At 27.8% G+C, this 19,638-nt stretch overlaps 1 protein-coding gene across 1 annotated transcript; it reads left to right on the top strand.

The window, feature by feature from the left end:
* The first annotated feature begins 9,332 nt into the window (after positions 1-9,332).
* On the top strand, positions 9,333-10,995 carry LOC103484967 (transcription factor MYB92). Its single transcript, XM_008442369.3, has 3 exons — positions 9,333-9,593; positions 9,698-9,827; positions 9,907-10,995. The coding sequence occupies exons 1-3, from the start codon at positions 9,461-9,463 to the stop codon at positions 10,676-10,678; spliced, it is 1,035 nt and encodes a 344-aa protein (XP_008440591.1). The 5' UTR covers positions 9,333-9,460; the 3' UTR covers positions 10,679-10,995.
* Positions 10,996-19,638: the final 8,643 nt, after the last annotated feature.

Raw genomic sequence — 19,638 nt, 5'->3', positions numbered from 1 at the left:
TCGCTTGTCAGTATGGTTTTACTGGTCGGGTCTGGTGGTTTCAGGTTGAAATTTTTTGAAACCGAATTTTGTCGGTCAGGTTTAGGGAGGCGAAAAAATTAGTGCGAAGAACCGAATCGGGCTGATGCAACATCTTTTCCCTTATACTTCTCCTTTTTGGTCAAGTTGGTGAGTAGGTTCTATGGATTGCGGACTTCAAGTTGTGAGTTCAATCCCTCAAGTTTCATATCTTTTCCTTTCCATGCCTATTCCAACACACGCATTTGTAGCAGGTGAGCTGCAAATCTAGCCAACCAAACTGTTGATCTAAATGGTAAATATCAGCTCGGTTCTGGTTTGCATATATCCTTCCCAAATTAAGCAGTTCTGCTTTGATTTTCTACAAAAATTGAGTAAAACTGAACTCTTTACACTCCTACATCCCACCCATTTAACCTAGGTGGCATTATTGTCGTTTTGCTCAGCCTTTCTATTTATACTTCTCCTTTTTCTTAAAGAAATTCAACGTCAAAAAAAGTGAAACGTATATATATATATATAAGTATGTATTGTGGAGAGCTTCTGTCGACACAAAGCATTTATTTTTGCGGACGCCAAGTAGTCACACAATCACACTTTTGCCAACTCTCTACCTTCTTTTAAACAAAGTATAATACATTTCAAAGAGAGAAAAGGAAAAAGAAAAACACAATACATAATAGATTTACCATTCGTGCGAAAAATTATGTGTATTAGATCTTCTTACCATTCTCAAAATTTGAAGTTTTATTAAAAAGAAATTCAAATTTATATCTAATAAATCAAATAAACTTTAAAGAAATTATATATTTTAAACACGTATCAAAGCATGAAATTAAATTAAAAGTTTAGACAACTATTACATAGAAGTAAAAAATTTAAGTAAAATTTACCATATTGAATACTTTGACTCATTTTAATATTTCTGCAAATGCTTTAAAATAAGCTCTTTGAACTGATTTTTTTTAATCTGGATCCGGCAGGGGTTCGTGTTTCCAAATATCACTTCTTAGAAATAGAAGAAAAATGAATTTTCTTTAGTTCTATCACAATTTCCCCTTCAAATAAATTTTTAAAAGAAGGGGAAGCCAACCTAAGCTAGCAAGCCGGTTGAATTAATGTGTTCTAACAACTATGTAGCTCAATCAATGTATCACCTTAACATAGCACTAAAAACATTCATAACTGTAAATGGAAAATAAGAACACAGTTGTCCACTATCAGATAACTACGCAATCTACAATATTACACCATTCCACGTAACTGTTATCCAAAGATATAAAATGGTAAATGAACACAAGAGATTAGTAATCCAATCTGATGCAAAGTACCTATGTCTATTGGGCAATGTTTGTCCATAGAAATATAACATCATTAAATAATTACAATGTAGTACTTATCTATAATGATAACTTAATTACAGTGACTCTCGAACAACTCTATCACTCAATCAATCACTTAAGTTTTCTCTAAGTATGAGACTCCCTCTCAAAGTGACTTAGGTTCCCTTAAGCTATCATACTAGTGAAAAATGTCTTAAGCTCCCCCTGAGATAAAGACTCCCTCTTTGTAATCTTCCAGGTCCTCTCAAAATGTGAAACTCATTCTCACATGAAATATATCTTTTCTTTTGAAAGCAAAGTCTCATCTACTCAGTTTGTTTAGACTCCCCCTAAGTTTTGAGAATGCATTCTCAGATGAATCACAATATGTGAGTAGTAAGTAGATCAAAGTGCATCTCCAAAAGATGCAACATTTTCTTTTTACACACGCGAACAAAAACAACCACAATGTTGCTCTAAAACAAACTAAACAATCAATCCTAGCCAAAGAACTAAAAACCCTTTATGTACACAACACAATCACAGTGAAAAAACCCAAACTTCCATAACAATTACAAATCGTATAAAGAAAGGTATTCAAAGACTAAGAAAACGAAAAGAAAAAACGACTAATAAGAAAAGTATTTTGCAAAATCCACATTTTGATAGAAGCTTCTTTTTTCAAAAACCACCAATGCAGTGACACTACTAATAACATTTGAAGTCGTAAAACAAGAATTGTGAATAGCACAAGAGCTAACCAAAGTAAAGAAACTACATAATTCAAAATGGATCAAAACATTAATATTAATAATTAGAAAGTAAATAAACATAGTGTAGTACAAACTGCATTTACTAAATTTATAATTATACACCACACATATAATGTATAAGAGCTTGTTAGAAAGTCAAAATAATTACCAAAGACACATAAATAATAATTTTATCGATATAAATATAATGTCAAATTCACAATGTTTTTCAACGTGGTGATGTCATTTCCAAGGGCAGTTGTTGGGTCCGAACAAATGAATCTAGAAGATTTTTTTTTTTTTTTTTTTTTTTTTAAATCTTTTTAAAATCTTATTTTTTTGCTCTTCTTCATCACTTTGATTAAAAAATAGTAAAAAAGGGAAAAAAGAAAGAAAAGAAAGAATTGTGGAAGATTGCTTCTGAATGGTTACAATGATGATTTGTATTCCTAATCCAATTTGTGTTGGGCATAACGGTTGAGAAAAAAAAAACCTTCACTCTCTCTTTTGCTAACAAAACTGAGGTGTAAACAGGAAGCTCTTTTCCATCTCATTTTTCAAACCTTTTACTTACTCTCTCTCTCTTTTTGTATTTTTTTTCATCGTTATAATATTAATATACCTTTAGTTTCGTTTCAATTATAGTTTTAAAACAATTTAATTTATCACGAAAAAATTCAACCTCTCATCCATATTCCAATATAAATGTTAGTGTTAAAAAGTATAATTACTACAAATTTGTTGGATTAAATTTAGCATACCTCAACTATTCAAACCCCATTATTTATTATTTTATTTCTTTTTAAATCCTAGAAGTTTAAAATTCTTACCTATTTGTTGAAATCTATAGATTTATAGTAAATTTGACCAACCATGTAATATAATTTACAAAAAAAATCAACTGTTCAAACTCACCTATTTAAGACAAATGATACCACGTGGAATAATGATTTGGAAGGAAATAAATCAAATGAAACAAATAAGTTGATCCATATTTGTTTTGATTAATATTTTTCACTTATTTTTTAATAACCTTGATTTTTGAATATACATGAAAACGTATGAGTAAAACTAGAGCGTTGGTAAGCTTAATTTTTCTAAAACCAACTAAATATTAATTAAACTTATTAGGTAATATCAATACTCCAATATACATTAATTGATACAAATTTCTATGTTGTTGTATCATCTTTCTTCCAAATGCTCCTATGTTGCAATTTCGATCCTTTATTCTTAAATTCCACTACAACACCAATTAGTTTTAAAGACTAACTATTAAAGATCAGCTTTTCCATATTCACAAAGTTTAACAAAAATCTAACTGTAGTGTTATTTTCCTTTGAAATTTGTCAATTCGTCCCATACTATATATAAGATATTTTTTTAATGATATTTTCTATGGAAAGTTGTCAAATGGGTAAAATTGACACAATAAGTTTTCAAGTTTTAAGGTATTTCGAATTTGCAATATCTTGCCTAAGTCATCCACAACATATTTGATGCGAAATTTAAAGTTAATATACAATATCTGAAATAAATTGATTTTTTAAAAACAAAATTAATCAAAAAATCTCATTTTATATTTAATTTGAAACATAGATCAGGGTTTAGCATATTTATATTTAATTGATACAGCTAGAGTGCATTATTATTATTATTAATAATAATAATAATAATAATAATAATAATAATAATAAGAGGGGAAATCCCAGTAGGGTTTTCTTTTTGTTAATGAAAGAGAATAATATATAAATTTAGGGTTGTTGGACTAAAAACATTTGAACGATATATTTTTTATATAGAGAGAGCTGGAAATTTGGTGTGTTGGTTTTGTGGAATCGGGTGTTTGTAAGTAATTTTAAAAAAAGTATTAATAGAATTGATTATTTCATAATTGATTTTGATCAGCAGCCTCTAATAACGACGACGTGAGTTCTACCTATCTCTCTAGTCCAATTGACTCTAATTGTTAATTGTTTTTTTAAGGAAAAAAGAAAAACAATACTTTATTACATTGGAGGCCTTTGAGAAACATACAGAATCAAATTTACATAAAAGCATTTCAATTTAGACAAATTAACAGTGGCGTATTAAATATAGTCTTTGAGTATGATTAATTAGATAATACTATGGAAATTAATGGTTGAGTGACTGTCTTAAATGTGCAAAATTATAACATCTATGTATTAAAAATGGAGAATTGAACCCCAACTCTAGAGAGGTGGTGGATGTGAATGCACTAAACCAAACTTGTTTTAGCTGAAATTCATGTTTTTATGAGGGGGGGAAAAAAAAAGGAACCACGATATATTATAGCTTGTCTGATGCTTTTTTTTTTCTCTCCTTCAATTTAGTTATACTTTGTGTGTTGTTAAACTCAATTTCATTTGCAGTTAGTTTATAATTTTTAGTAAATTCAAATACTAATTTCATCAACCGATCCTCTCGTTTCCAAAAGTTTATATATATATATATAAACTCAATTCACTATAAAAATATCAAAACTTTGTTTAAAAAGTCAAAATATAATTATCTTATGCTTTCTTCTTTTGGTAGTGAATCCCTTTTAGGAAAAAATGTTGAAATATTTATCCAAAGACTTAAGATCAAGTTAGAAAAAACTATAAAGGTTTAAACTAAAAATGGGATACACCTTAAATAATTGAAGTGTAATGATAGAAGAGAAACCAATTAACTAAATGCATATTGTAAAAAGTTAATAATCCGAAAAGAAAAAAGAAACATATAAAAGCTACTTTGATTTTAACCCTCCTAACACGAAACCGGGAAAGACAAAAGAGATGAGAAGTTAAATATTGAATTAAAATAGGCGTAAATGGGAAGATTTGCTGATCCAATATATAAAATACAATAATTGAATACCTACACTTAAATCTTATTTTCGCTATATCTTATTCTATTTTAGTCTCTAGACATTTAATAACAACATATTTGAGTATTGTTATTAAAATTTTGTTAATTCTTCGACAAAACAATCATAAGGTATCTTTTATATGTATGACTATACTATCAAATAAGATAATCACTCTTGAAAATTTAGGGTTTAATTTTAATATTTTGATTGTATTACGCGCTCTTTTTCCATTTTATTAACTTGTGTTGCACTTGTTTTTATTTTTTAGTTTATTTTACCTTGTTAACGGTATTAAGACCAGTATGTCAATTCAAATTATTAGAAAAAAGATAGTAAAAGATGTGTGAGAGTCGAAAGGATGCAAGAGATTTGAGTTTTGGAGGAAAAATACAAAATTAGTTTTTTTATTTTTTTATTTGATAAATATGTTAACTATGTTTCTATGTTAGTATAAAAGATTTATAAAATAAATTAGATTTTATTTATTTATCAATTGTAGTAATACAATGAATCTACTAAATATAGAAATCATATCATCATTTCATTCTTTAACGAAATCCCAATCAAACAAATATATTTAGGATAAAATAGAAGAAGATACAGAGTTTAGAACTTGAACCCTAAAAAAAGTTAAATAATAGGGATTTAATTAGAAATAAAGGTAAAAAAGTGAACACGTGGATGGGAGAGAGTAAAGAAAGTCCAAATATAGATGGGGGCATTGGGTAGAAACTTATTCCATCAAGCAAATCAGTTGTTTAGCTGACACTATGACTTTCCTCTCTCTCTCTCTCTCTCTCCTCTTTACATCTTTAAACTCTCTTCACTGCTCAGCTGACATTACCAACTTCTTCTTCTTTTTAATTAACCACATATTTAAATATCTTCCATTTTCATCCTCCACCACCCCGACAAGAAACCCTACTTCAACAAGCAATCTTACTTCTCTCATCTTATGTTTTTTCCCCCCTTATTTAATATAAACTTCAAACGTTTTAATTTTCTAATAATTCATTTGAGATTAGCTTAATTATCTTTCAGCCAACCTCTCTTCATTATTTCCATTAACAACTATATATATTAAGAAAATAATCATATTGTCTGTTGGATCTCAAAAATCTAAAATTCGAGAATCTATTTGGTTTAAATTTTAATTTTTTACAAAAATAAATCCTCATGCCAACAAGAAATGAGATCACACAGTTAGACTTGGACCTCATTTAGATATAATTAAATTGGGTCTCATTGTCCTAATTCCTTTTACTTTCCTTCTCCTCATTTTAACTTCAATATATATGAATTAGTTAATTTAAATGATGATAAAAAGATAGGTTAAAAAAAAGTGTTGAATAATGGAGAGGAATTGAGGGTGTAGTGTAGCTATTAGGGCCATATATATTATATAGATCAGAGATCCGTGGACAGAGAAGAAAAGGACGAAATTCTAAAAGGATCAACAAATGGGGATTGACGCATGGATTATTCACACACTTGCTCTTTTAATTACAAATACTATACGTCTTTACTTTAGATATGCAAATAATTTTAACTTTACATTTGTTTGCTTCACCAACTTCTTCTCTAACCACCACCTTCCCTTCCTCTAAAACTCCCAACATCACTTTCAAATTAATAATCTATATTTCAAATTTGTTAATATACAAACTCTAATTTATTATATTGAGTTTCTGGTACGAAAAATTTTGTATTCTTGTACTCTTGTTTTCAATTTCATGAGTGAAGGAATGTGGTCTAATCTTTTTTTTCTTTTTCTTCTGTGAAATCGATATTTTATTGTATAGGTGAGAAACGTAAAAATATTATATTCCAATTTAGAGAAATAGTGATATATATTGGAGGAATAATTCAAAAGAGAGAAGAAAAAGGAAGACCTTTGATCTTGTAGTCCAAAGGACACAACAAGAAAAACAATATAATGTTCTTCCTCATTATATTCCGACAAAAAAAAGTATTATATTCCAATTTCTTTTGTGGTTTTTCTTTGAAAGATGTAGTTGCTCCTATTGCTCTAGATACTCCAAAAAATTTCCTGATGTTTTTTTAAATAAAAAACACCAATTTGGATGGGTGACAAAAACCCGATTAGTACTGTATGTCTATCAATTTATATATTTATTGTTATTTATTATTAATTTTTTGAGTTTAATAGGTTTACGGCTTAAATTTTACCTTAGCATCATCAACAACTCCCACGTTCATTTGTACATATTTAATAATAATGTGAAGATCCAAACAACGATATAGGTGGGGTTAGAGAAAAGCTAAGCTAATATCTACTTCAACCTTTGGTCCGATAGAGAATAGCATAAATAAAAACTTAAATTTTTTCGAGAGCAAAAGATACTTTGTTAAGAGATCATTAGTACATGAGAAATACATATGCAAAACTAGACAGAATCAGTAACAACAGAAAAAACTTGACAAATCAGGAACAACAAATTTCCACACACAATGAGACATAGGGCCTCGTATGTGGTCCAAATCTAAATTAAATTAAAATATAAATCACTAACAATAATTCTTTAAAAAGAAAAAAGAAAAAAAAATTCAAATTTGTAGCTTTTTGGTTAAATTTATAATAGATCTAGTAATTAAATCTTTTAAAAACATCGTTTTTTTTTTAACAATACACTAAAATAATTTGAACAAATGGTCCCTTCTTCCGTAGGCAAAGCAAGCTAGTTGCACCCAATTATATCAAGAATTAGCATAATAATAATTTTAAAATATGTGTAGCCCTGTAATTGAAGTATTTTGAAAGAGAAATATTATAGGTAAAAAGTAATAGTTAAAAGAACATTCTAGAGAGGGTTGACCTGGCACAATCTCAATTTTTTAAACTCAAAGCAACAGTTTACCTTAGCTGATCTTTAATCTCCTTCACAAAGCAATAAGCAACCGCGTTTAATCCTCACCAACAAAAATTTAAAAATGTAATTTTTAATTAAACCGTATCCGTGGCAGTTAGTTCTGATCTACAAAAGCCCGTTTATACAATAATAAAAATATTTTATTTTTGCATGTTTTCTTCTCTTTTTTTACCTTCATTGAATTACCATTCTTACAAGAAACTAAGAATATTCAAAGCTGTAATGACAAAGGAGACCAATATTTCACAATATGCTTAGCTACTTTATTAGACTTTCTGAACTAGAGATACAAGACCAAAAAACTATATATTAATATATATACTATACATTAGGATCAATTTAACTTAGTTTTTGTCGTCAACATTTTGAAACACATTGTTATTAGGTATTTCTAATTAATTATTTAATCTTCCTTTTTTTAGTTTTTCTTTTCTCTTTTTCTTGAAGGCTATATGCCCAGATTTTAGTGGGAGTGTATTTAATATCCAAACTTGAAGGAGAAAAAAAAAATTGGGCCATGGAGAAATATTATTATTGACGTAAAGTTTAAAAGGGCCAAAGTTTTGGTATAGCCATGCAAAGGAGGTGACGACGATGACTGGCCCCCTCTCGTTTGCGTGCATGGGAATGCCTCCATGCCACCAATCATGACGTGCCACCTGTCTCACCGATGCTGACTTCCACTCACTAACATTCTTACATTAGTTAAATAAAGTAAAAGAAAAAAAAAGATAATATTTTTTTCTTATACATTTTGTTTTAATTTGGTTTATATATATTTTTAAGATTTGAATTTTTAATCTTAATTTTTCATGAAAGGCTCACTTGTAGTCTCTAGTGGCTAAACTTTTGTTGATTAATAATAATAATAAAAAAAACAATTTATAATTAATTAAATGTCGCTGCTTTTGCATTACTATCAAAATTAATTCTAAATTTTGACCTCATGATTATTTAAAGTTAACTATTAGATATAATTGCAAATCAATACTAAAATAAGTATTTAAAGTTAACAGTATGAATTTTGAAATTTGAGAAACCAAGTTAACACAAAACTCAAATTTCAAATTTTTATTATAACATCTTAATATTTAAAATTTTTGGATCATCATACATGTGCAAAAGAATATCTAAATTAAGTTAATACATCTTTGAGTATACAATCCTCATACGAAACCTAAGAACTTCTAAAAACTAAAAACTAAAAGGGTAATGTTTTTTTAAAAAAAAATTGGAGAAAAAAATTCCTTAAATAAATTGAGAAACCCTCAAAATTAGCCACAAGAGTATTGAACAGTATAGTTAGAGAGAGCAGGGGCAGTATCGAGATTTCCGATGAAATAGAAAAGAAATGAATACTTTTTGCAGGTAGCGAATGGGGAAGAAGCACGTGAAAGGGCATCCACGTGGAAACGAGAAAAGAAGAAAGAAGTAGCAATGTGTATATAAATAGAAAGAATATGGTTAATAGGTTGGAATGGAGGAGGCAAACTTAAAAGCCCAGCCATAAAAAAAAAAACCCTACTTTCAAATTAAAGATCAGTTTTAAGAAAGAAGAGAGTGATCAATTAGCATAGCATATTAACATATTACAAAAAGGAAATGGGAAGGAGCCCTTGTTGTGATGAAAGTGGCCTTAAAAAAGGCCCTTGGACTCCCGAAGAAGACCAAAAGCTCATCAAACATATCAAAAATCATGGCCATGGCAGCTGGAGAGCCCTCCCCAAACTCGCCGGTATGTATCAAATACTCTCAGCTTATTCTTTCTTTCCAATAATCTGTTAAAAAATAAAGAAAAAGAAATCTCTCTCATACATCAAACGGATTAACCATTTGTAGGGCTAAATAGATGTGGTAAGAGCTGTAGATTGAGATGGACAAACTACTTGAGGCCAGATATTAAGAGAGGAAAGTTTTCTCAAGAAGAAGAGCAAACTATTCTCAATCTCCACTCTGTCCTTGGAAACAAGTAAGATTATTATTATGCTTTTTTGCAAACTAATTATGTTTACATGTGTGTGAGTAATAATTAAATTTAATGAATGAAGGTGGTCTGCAATTGCAAGTCATTTACCCGGACGAACGGACAATGAAATAAAGAATTTTTGGAATACTCATCTGAAGAAAAAGCTAATTCAAATGGGTTATGATCCAATGACTCATCGTCCTCGAACCGACATATTCTCAAGTTTGCCACACATCATAGCGTTGGCCAGTCTTAAAGAGCTAATGGAGAATCCTTCATGGGAAGAACAAGCTTTGAGATTACAAGCTGAAGCTCTTCAAATGGCCAAGTGTCAATACCTTCAATATCTCCTTCAACCACCTTCGTTAATTAATAACAATAATAATCCTACTGAAATTGAAATTATGAATTTAATTAACTCTCTTTCTTCTCCTATCTTTGAAAACCAAATCAATATTACCCAAAATAATAATAGTATTAATCCTCCTCTCCAACCACTCGGTACTGACTCAATGAGTCTCCTATTTTCCCATTTGCCAAGCTTGGAAGTAGTTCCAAGTAATAATACAAATACATATGAAACGACGCAGTTCGTTGCCAAGGAAATGTGCTCCCAAAATAATGAAGTTTGTGATGCTAATAATAATTCTCCATGGCAACTGCCTTCTTCTTCGACCGCCCCCTCGCCTCCGTCGGTGGCACCGCGGATGAATATTATTAACGAAGGACCTTCTTCAAACAGTAATTATGGAGATGCATGTAGCAGCTCAAGCCTTGGCGGATCCTCTTCTTCCATTTGGCCGGACCACCTCCTCCTTGAAGACGCTTTGTTTCACGATATTCCTTCGCTTTAAAATCTTAAAATAAAAAAATATACTATTATATTTAATGTTTTTTTTTTCTTTTTCGGTAAGTATCTTGGTGCGTATGTTTTATATTACACAACACCTGAGGATTTAATTTACGTGCATATATACATACATATATACGCTGCTTGTGTGTTCATATTATGTAAAATTTTGTTTCTTCTCTGTGGAAAAGAATTTCAGTTCATCAAATTGCTGATTGGAATCGAGGCTGATCCATGTTTCTCTGATTAAGGGGAAAAGAAGCGTATTGTGTTTTTGTTATATCATCTAGAAATGAAATTAAAGTTTATTTTTCTCGTTCTTTGTCTCTTAGTTTCAAAGACACACATTAATCAGTATTTAATCCATACTAATCATTCACCAAACTTAACCTGCAGCAGCTGACCTACTCTTTTTAATTTATTATACGCTAAAATTACTTCGTCTTTTGCTTTTCTTTAGAAATGTTTGAAAGTATTATATGGCAACTTTCAAGTGGTTTATTTTTTCAAAAAAAAAAAAAAAAAACAGAGAGAGAGAATAGTGACCTGCATTGAAGTTGGGTTTTTTTTTTCCGGAGGAGTGAGTGAGCTTTTTGACAAAGGAAATGAACAAACCAGTTATATTGGAGAGACGTGGAGAAGGACAGAGGAAATGCTTTGTATTATATTTAAAATTAAATTCTTGGTTGAAAATTCTTGAGAGCTCTTTTTAAATAAATAAAGAGATGATTAGAATATAATAATATAATATTGGTCGGAAGTTTTGTTTGAGAGAGTTGACCATTGCATTTAATTTCTCATTCATGACGTAACACAAGGATTTGCAATGATAAAAGAGGGACCCCATGTAGTTAGGAAATTACATGAGAAACTTTTGGAATTTTTTCCTCACAAGCAAACAACCATCTAAATTTCTTTCTTCACACATTGCTCTAACTCATTTGTTCCACACACATTCCAAGTTTTTCAAAGCTTTTATGGATAAAACTTCATTTTTAATTTCTTGGTTAATTACGTAGATTCTTAATTAGAGAGATATAACTAGCAAGTGGAAGATGAAGGTATTAAGAATGGCAATCTAGTTGAGATGTTTCAACGTATTTAACAGATCCAGTATCATTTTCTAAAAGCTAGAATTATGTAAATATTTATGGTTTTCACTATCTCATATGAAAATCCAATTAAAAGAGTAACTCATGTATTTTATAAAGATGATGAAATCTACATTATTAAAAATGATAATCCTCAAGATGGTGTCGCTTTGTTTTCACCTTTGTAAAAACAAATGTTAAAAAAACAAGGTTATAGAAGGTGTACTAAAACATCTCAATTAGGGTTGGACAAAAACTTGACACCCATTTTATCTTCTCATCCTCATAGTAACATCATTGAAATGGAGACCAAATAGTTGGCCATTTGGGGTGAAAATTTTCTTTTTCTAGACCGAATACGTTTTTTGGGGATTAATGGACTACATGATTCAATATTAGAGAGAAACACCTAGTTCTATTCTATAACCAAGTACTTATGAGATGAAGATTAGCGTTTCTGTAATATGGTATCATAACTCATACCACTCGGTTGAACATTTAGTTCAAAAATTGATTTAAAAAATGGTGAATCTAGCTATAAAGATGGAAGGGGATCGTCCCACATTAAAATTAACACAAACCATTTATTTTATTGTTGATCAATTTTGGGAAGAAATTCCTATCTAATACTACTTTTAATTGATTGATTTCCACTGTCTTGTCGACTATTATTTAAATAATTAAGAAAGTGGAAAGAAATTTTAAAAGAACGAAAGGAAAAGAAATCGAAGTTATTTTGTTTTGTTTTGTTTTTCTTCATGTGGAGTAAATAATTGGGAAGTGGGATAGAGTCAAAGAACGTAGAGGTGGCCAGCCTACCATTTGACTTTTAATAGTGTTACATATAAATTCCTGAAGAAGAAAACATTTTTGATTTATACTTATTATAATGTTTTTCCATATAATTGTTGATTAATTACATTTGATTTGAGCTGCTAGTTAGTCTCTCGAGATTAGATAGAGATGAAACAGTATAAAGGTAGCTGGTAATAAACAATTTCTTTGATTTTGAAATGTCAAAATGATCAAATATTAATGAAGTTGGTTTTAATTTAAAATCATCCTCATCGCGTGAAGATTTTGTTCACATAATTAAAATCATTCTTATATACACTTTTGCTTTTCAAAATGTTGACTTTCCCTTTCCACATGATTGATTGGTATTAATAATTTTAGAATATCTGTTTAGGTTTTTTCTTTTATAATTTATATATTCACTGAATAAACTTAATTTGCACAAATTGATTTAGAGTTCATGGCAAAGAGAACAAAAATTTTAATTCCACTTCCTTTAGCTTTGGGTAAATTTTTGGTTTAATACACCTTTCACCTTAATAATTTCTTTTAATGGCCAACTTGAAACGATCACCTCTAACAATCAATTTACATAGTGTTTAATAGTCTTATTTTATTGTGATTTGACAATAATATAGAAAGATTTTGAAGGTAGAAAATTAAACAAACTTGTCTATGAAAATACTTTTAAAACTAAATTATGTAACATAAATAGACCAAAGAAAAATTAAATCCATACCCTTCTAGCAAAAAAGGTATAAGTTTAAACAATGAAATTAATCAAGTAAAATTAAATAAATCCTCAAACTAATAAACTATAATATTTATATATTTGTGTAATTGTTAAAATTAAGCCTAAAAATATTAAATAAAAAATGTATAAGGAAATTATTATTTTTTATAACTTTATCTAGCTCTAAGGAAAGAAGAAAATAAATTTGATACTAAGAATTCTTTTTATAAGAAACCATCCCCATTTTACACAATTATGAAACTAATTAAAAGCTAAAGGGCTAAAATTCTAAAAATTTACAATAATTGGGGTGAATTATTACAATTAGATAAATTTGAGTACCCTAATTAAGTTTATTTTTATCTCTTATTGTAAATATAAATTTTAATCGGTTGAAGCAATCACAGATTAGAAAACAAGTTTGATCCTTAAAAAGAATTAAGAAACAAGATTTATATATGTAGTAGACAAAATTAATATGATATTTAAGATACTATTACTTGAATAATAAAAGAGTTTTTTTTTTCTATTTACTACTAAAATTAAATTAATCTCTAATGAAATTATTGTACCTACCTTCATCCTTGATTGATAATTGAGTTAATAATTAATCAAGACATTTGATTATTAATATGATATGTAAAGTAAAAATTGTATGTGAATCCTGGGCTACTTGGAAATATAAAAATATACATAAATTCACAAGTCTAATTCCCCCTTTTTTTTCCACACATTGGTAGAAAACTTTAATCCTAAAGTCCAAAATTAATATTTTTTATAATGCATTTTATATTCGATTTACTTCTAGGTATTTTAATTTTTAAATCATATATTTGTCTGACCATTTGGTACTATGATTTAAAAAAACTTGTCAATTTCCTAATTCGAGTGTCCATCAAAATTATTAATTAAGATAACAAAAACCTATATTATTCAATTTACCCTCAGCTTACAATCATCAATTATTTTGGTTTGGTGGCTTAATTTTATCCATTATTATTATCATATATTAATGTAATAATGTTGATATTGGGAGAGGAGCTTCAAACTAATATTGTAAAATTTAAACCTATCGTTCTTGTTTGAAAAGCCCCGGAAAAGTATAAAACCACAAACCCTAAACCCTAATAATATTCATACATTGGTTTGGTGGGCACTAATTGAAAGTTCGATATAAATTTCTGAAAATACAAACAAAAAGCTTTTTCTTTTCCCTACAAAAAAAATTATTTTTACCCTCTTTTTTTTTTCTACGAGAAGTATGTTCTCTTTTCTCTCATAATTTGGAGGTGTGCATCTCAGATTTTGAGGTAAAAGAGAAGTAGAGAAATGGAGAAGAACACCTAAATATTTTTCATTAATCACATTTCCTTTCCATGGTAATTATAAGATAATGCGTTGGAGATGTTTGAGAGAAGATCACATATTTTAGTATTAAGTAGAAAACAAAACATTATAATAGTCCAAGTAAAAATGAAATATTTTCTCCGACGACTTATTATATAATGCCAAAATTTTAGAACCTAATCCACTTCTCTTTCTCATGAAACAATACATGGGGACTCGCAAAATGCTTGGCTGAGACTCCAAAAGGCCTCAGCAATTGACTTTTACCTTAAAATCAATTACATTAATTTTTTCCTACAATTTTTAATTATATTATATAAATACTCTCTATTTATGATATAACATCTACCTATCTAAAATACCCACCCGGAATAAAGAATTTCATAGCTATACAACAGAATAAGGGATCATGTTCATAAATTCAAAATACTTTCCATTAATCTCTTGTAATTTTAGGTATGGTTGCAGCCGATAAGACACTGACTAATCATCGACTTGAATCCAACTATCATTATAAAATGGGCCCATGAGAGAATTGGATCACAACCGAACCTAACAACTTTGGAGCCCGCTCCACTTTGACAATCCTGGGCTTTTCCCATGTAAGATGGGCCCATTATACATCAATTTTTTTCTTCGTTTTGTACTCAATTTATAAAGATATTTGACCATATTCTATATTTCACATTAAAAAAAAAAAAAAATGAAGGCTTTTATTCTATATGTAAAATCAACTGTAATTCTAATTTCAAATTAGGTATACTTTCATTTATTTTTTGTTAATTTATTCTTTTAACTTTAGTAATTTGAATTTTGTGACATTTCAAAAATTTTACTTTCTGACTTTAATTTAATATTTAATTATGAGTTTAATTATATTTTAAGATGAACTATTAACAATCAATTATTAAAAGTAATGGTAAAATAGGTATTACATTAGAAAATGAAGGATAAATGGGTATTATGTAAAAGCATTTCCCTCATATCCCTTTTATACACTCTTACAAAATATATAGTAAAAGAAAATATTTGTAATTATAGTTTTTAGTCTGTGATAATAATTATTTTTACATTTATATTGTTTATTCATTATCATTTTCCTTTATGTAATGGAGGATGAATTTAGATTTTAATTAATTTAGATATATAACAGCAATCAGTTATGAATGAGTGTGTCTTCTTAAAGTACACTTTAATTTGTTTTCTTTAACTATTATTGTTGAAATTTTGAGAAGAAAAAATGATATATTGAGTTGAGTGTGATGGTAACTTCGAAGGAATCCTATATCCTTAATTTTTTACTTAAAAAGAAAAGTGACTCACGACTTCTAAAATATAATAAAAATATATGCTTTAGTCAAGCCAACTTCTTTTAAAAAAGAGCCTTCTTTATCTATATTTTTATAACATGAAAATAAATTGGGGGAAAATATCTTATTATTTAAAATCTGTGACAGAAAGTTTATATCTAGATGAACTAAAATAGTTGTGTTGCGGTCATTCCCTTGAAAGTAAAAGCGAAATTTTTCTTTGTGCAAGTGCGGTTATCCAAACTGAATCATCCAATTGGACAATGACGGTGGCTTACATATATGTGGTGACAAAATTATACTATCACTCACCTTCTTCGTAGAACAATAAAATATTATTCTTTTACATTAATTGATTTTGAAATTAAACTCTTATTATCAAATCATGGTTCAATCAAATAAAATAGAGATTTAGTTAGGATTAGTGAATTCAAAAGAGAAAACAATCAATGAAAAGAGAAAATATGCAAAAATTTTAAGAAAAATATAGAGAATCGCACATTTAACCTTAGAGAGATCAAGAGGAATCTTATACTATTAAATACCACATAACATCTACTATGTCCTTTCCCAATTTGACATGTTATCAAATGATATATTAATTGATTATTTATCTATCTTGTAAATTCAATATCATTCTTAAATTTTACCTTCATACCAAATTACAAATGAAGGTAGTATAAATTTTTTCAAATAATCTCGTAATAAAATGAAAATCTCTATTTTTTATAGATTCGTTCTATATATACTTTTTAAAACTACAAGAATCAGTTATATTCTCTATATTTACAACATAGTAAAATTTTAGACTCTATCAATGATAGATACGAATAGACTTATATTACTATCTGTTAATATGATTTATAGAAGCATATCAATGTCGATCGTTAATAAAATCTAAAATTTTATTATATTTAGTTAAATTTATATTTTTGATAATTCTTTCATAAACTATTTACAGAATGTAAAAGAAAATGAACAAACTACCAAAAAGTTTGATAAATTTTATTATATTTTATAAATAGTTTTAATTTTAGGTCTCATCATAAATTTACTTTTATAATTATTAGATCTCACATTTAATTTGAATGAGATGGAAAATTTTCAATCTCTTGTCCCTATCAGTTCCTTTTTTTATTGTGTTAATGTGTATTTGTTATCATCGCTTGCGTCATTCCTACTTCTCACCAACTACGCAGCCACCGAGACGGCGGTCCAACTCCCTCCGCCACCATCCCCCCACCCCTCGCCGCCTCTCATTTCTGCATGCTGTTTTCTCCCATCCCCATCATTCTTCTCTACATATCCCTTAATTATCATTTCTTCTTTTTATTACTAACCATAGCGTAAAATTTTCATCCAAATCTGTCGTTCTAAATTTTAGTGGACGGAATTTTCAGAACTCCATTTTGAAAGAAAAAATCGAAATTACAACATTTCAAGAAAATTTTTATTTTAAATGAAAGTTTCAATAACTAAATACCACTTTTCATAATTTTTATTCAATTTTTTTTTTATCAATGTCAATACTTTCATAAAATCAAGATCTCGATATTTCCATCGATAATCAATATTTCGAATCTTGATTATACAAAAGTAACATTTTATTTATATATTTATTGTACCTACTAAACTTTTTTGTTTATGTTAAATTAAATGCTTACATTTTTAAGCTTCCATTTTATTAACTAGTTAATTTTAGGAGATTAAATTCAATAATATATATCACTTCTTACATATTGACTTCTTTGCTTCTTATGGTGATTGTTTTAAAAATCCAAATTAAGTTTCGAGTTTTTATTTTTTAACCCTATTTTGTATTTAAAGTTTAGCTTATAATATATGTTGTTAGTTAAGAAAGATAAAAAGTTATGGGTAAATATGCAAATAAATTATAATTTTCAAAAACCAAACTTGCCAGTTTGTATAGTTTAAAAACATAGATTGATACCTAATAATAACAATAATAATAAGAGTATGTCAAAATACTATTTTGATCTTGTTTATTTGATTTTAGTATTATGCATTTTTAATTGTTCAATTTTAAACTTTACATTTTGTTAATAGACATAAATTTAGTTTTTAATATATCAAAATTGAATTTAATTAGATAATGCATCTATCGCTCTTAATTTCTTTACTACAAAAACTTTATTTTTTAGAGTAATTTTTAATTCCAATTTTTTTACAAATATATTAAGTTTTTTTCTTTTCTTTTTTTTTTTTTTTTGCTATATTTAGTAAATAATTTGAATTTTGTTTAGTATCCATAAGAAATTTTAATGTGTCTACGCACTCGTCCAAATTGAATTACTATGTACAAGAGACGTCAAAGTTAAATGTACAATTTTGACCCATTTTTAGACTTTCTGTGTTTATCGTTTTCTTGAAAAATAAAAATTCATTTATAAATCTTAATTACTATGAAATGATCTTTTTATTCGCTGACTATTTTTAAAAAAGTGTATATTTTCTATACATTTACCTTTGCATTTATCAGAGGAAGAATAAAAGAGGTTGTTTTTCAAAATATCGTTTTCATTTAAATTTATTATTTTTAATAAATTTGAAATTTTTTTAAAAATTATTTTGAATAGTCCTCTGCTAAATTTGTTCCCTTTTGTTAAATTAAATATTTAAAAAGTTAAACCTAATGCAATCAAAATGTTGGTTAAATCCTTTTCAAATTATCAATGTGTTAAGTATTTAATACCTATTTATTATTTAACTTTATAACTATATATATAATACTCATTAACTTTGTTTTTTATTTATTTTTAAATTCCAAACTATTATCTTGACTTTTCATTAATATTTTATAACTATGCCTACCATTCTTCTAGCGTTGCTTGTTTCATGAATTTATAAATTGATATTTAATTTCTTCAATCATTTTATGGACATTAATTCAGATTAAGCATGAAAGAAATGTCATCTCCTCTATGTCTATATTTGACCATCTTTTTATTAGTGATAGCTTTTAAAGATGCAACGTTTGAATGAATAATCAAATGACAAAATTCAAAAGATTTATGAAAAAGTTAAGTACAATATTAAAGCTTTTAAATGGATAATAGTAATTATAGATAACAAACAAAGTAAGAAGACCGAAATCATAAGTCTTAATTATTTGTATGTCATTGGGGTCATACTTTTTTAAAAATAAATTAAAAATTAATACATTAAATAATTACTTTTCTAAATAAAAAAAATCACTAACCCATAAATAAATTTGGTGTCAAATGCAATATCCATCTAATCCTTAAACGTGTATTGTTATTGAGTACTACTAAAGTAAGATAAAAGGCTCACTTATATATATAAACTTTTGGAAAAGAAAAATATCATATCTTTTTAACCGCATGGCTTTGCATTTAGTTTTCATACAGCCTTTCAGTTTTAAAATGTTACACTTTATTTCTTAAAATTATGAGTTTGATTTAAATCCCCTTGGGATTCAAAAAGTTTCGAAGGTTTTCACGATGTTCATTTTTAACTAAATAATATGCACTTTAAGTTCTTAGTGTTAATACCATTGTCAATTTAAAATAATTATAGTTAACTAAGTTCGATTATTTTTAAAGATTTTAAAACTTCATTTCGTAATTAATTTAAATTAGTTATTATTAGGTAAGTACTTAGTAAACAATCACGGTTAAAAATGAAAACCTTAAAACTAAAGAGAAAG

Source organism: Cucumis melo, chromosome 8, assembly GCF_025177605.1.
Source record: "Cucumis melo cultivar AY chromosome 8, USDA_Cmelo_AY_1.0, whole genome shotgun sequence".
In the NCBI taxonomy this organism is placed as follows: Eukaryota; Viridiplantae; Streptophyta; class Magnoliopsida; order Cucurbitales; family Cucurbitaceae; genus Cucumis; species Cucumis melo.
The sequence above is the reverse complement of the archived record's forward strand: the minus strand, read 5'-3'. Positions and strand labels throughout refer to the sequence as shown.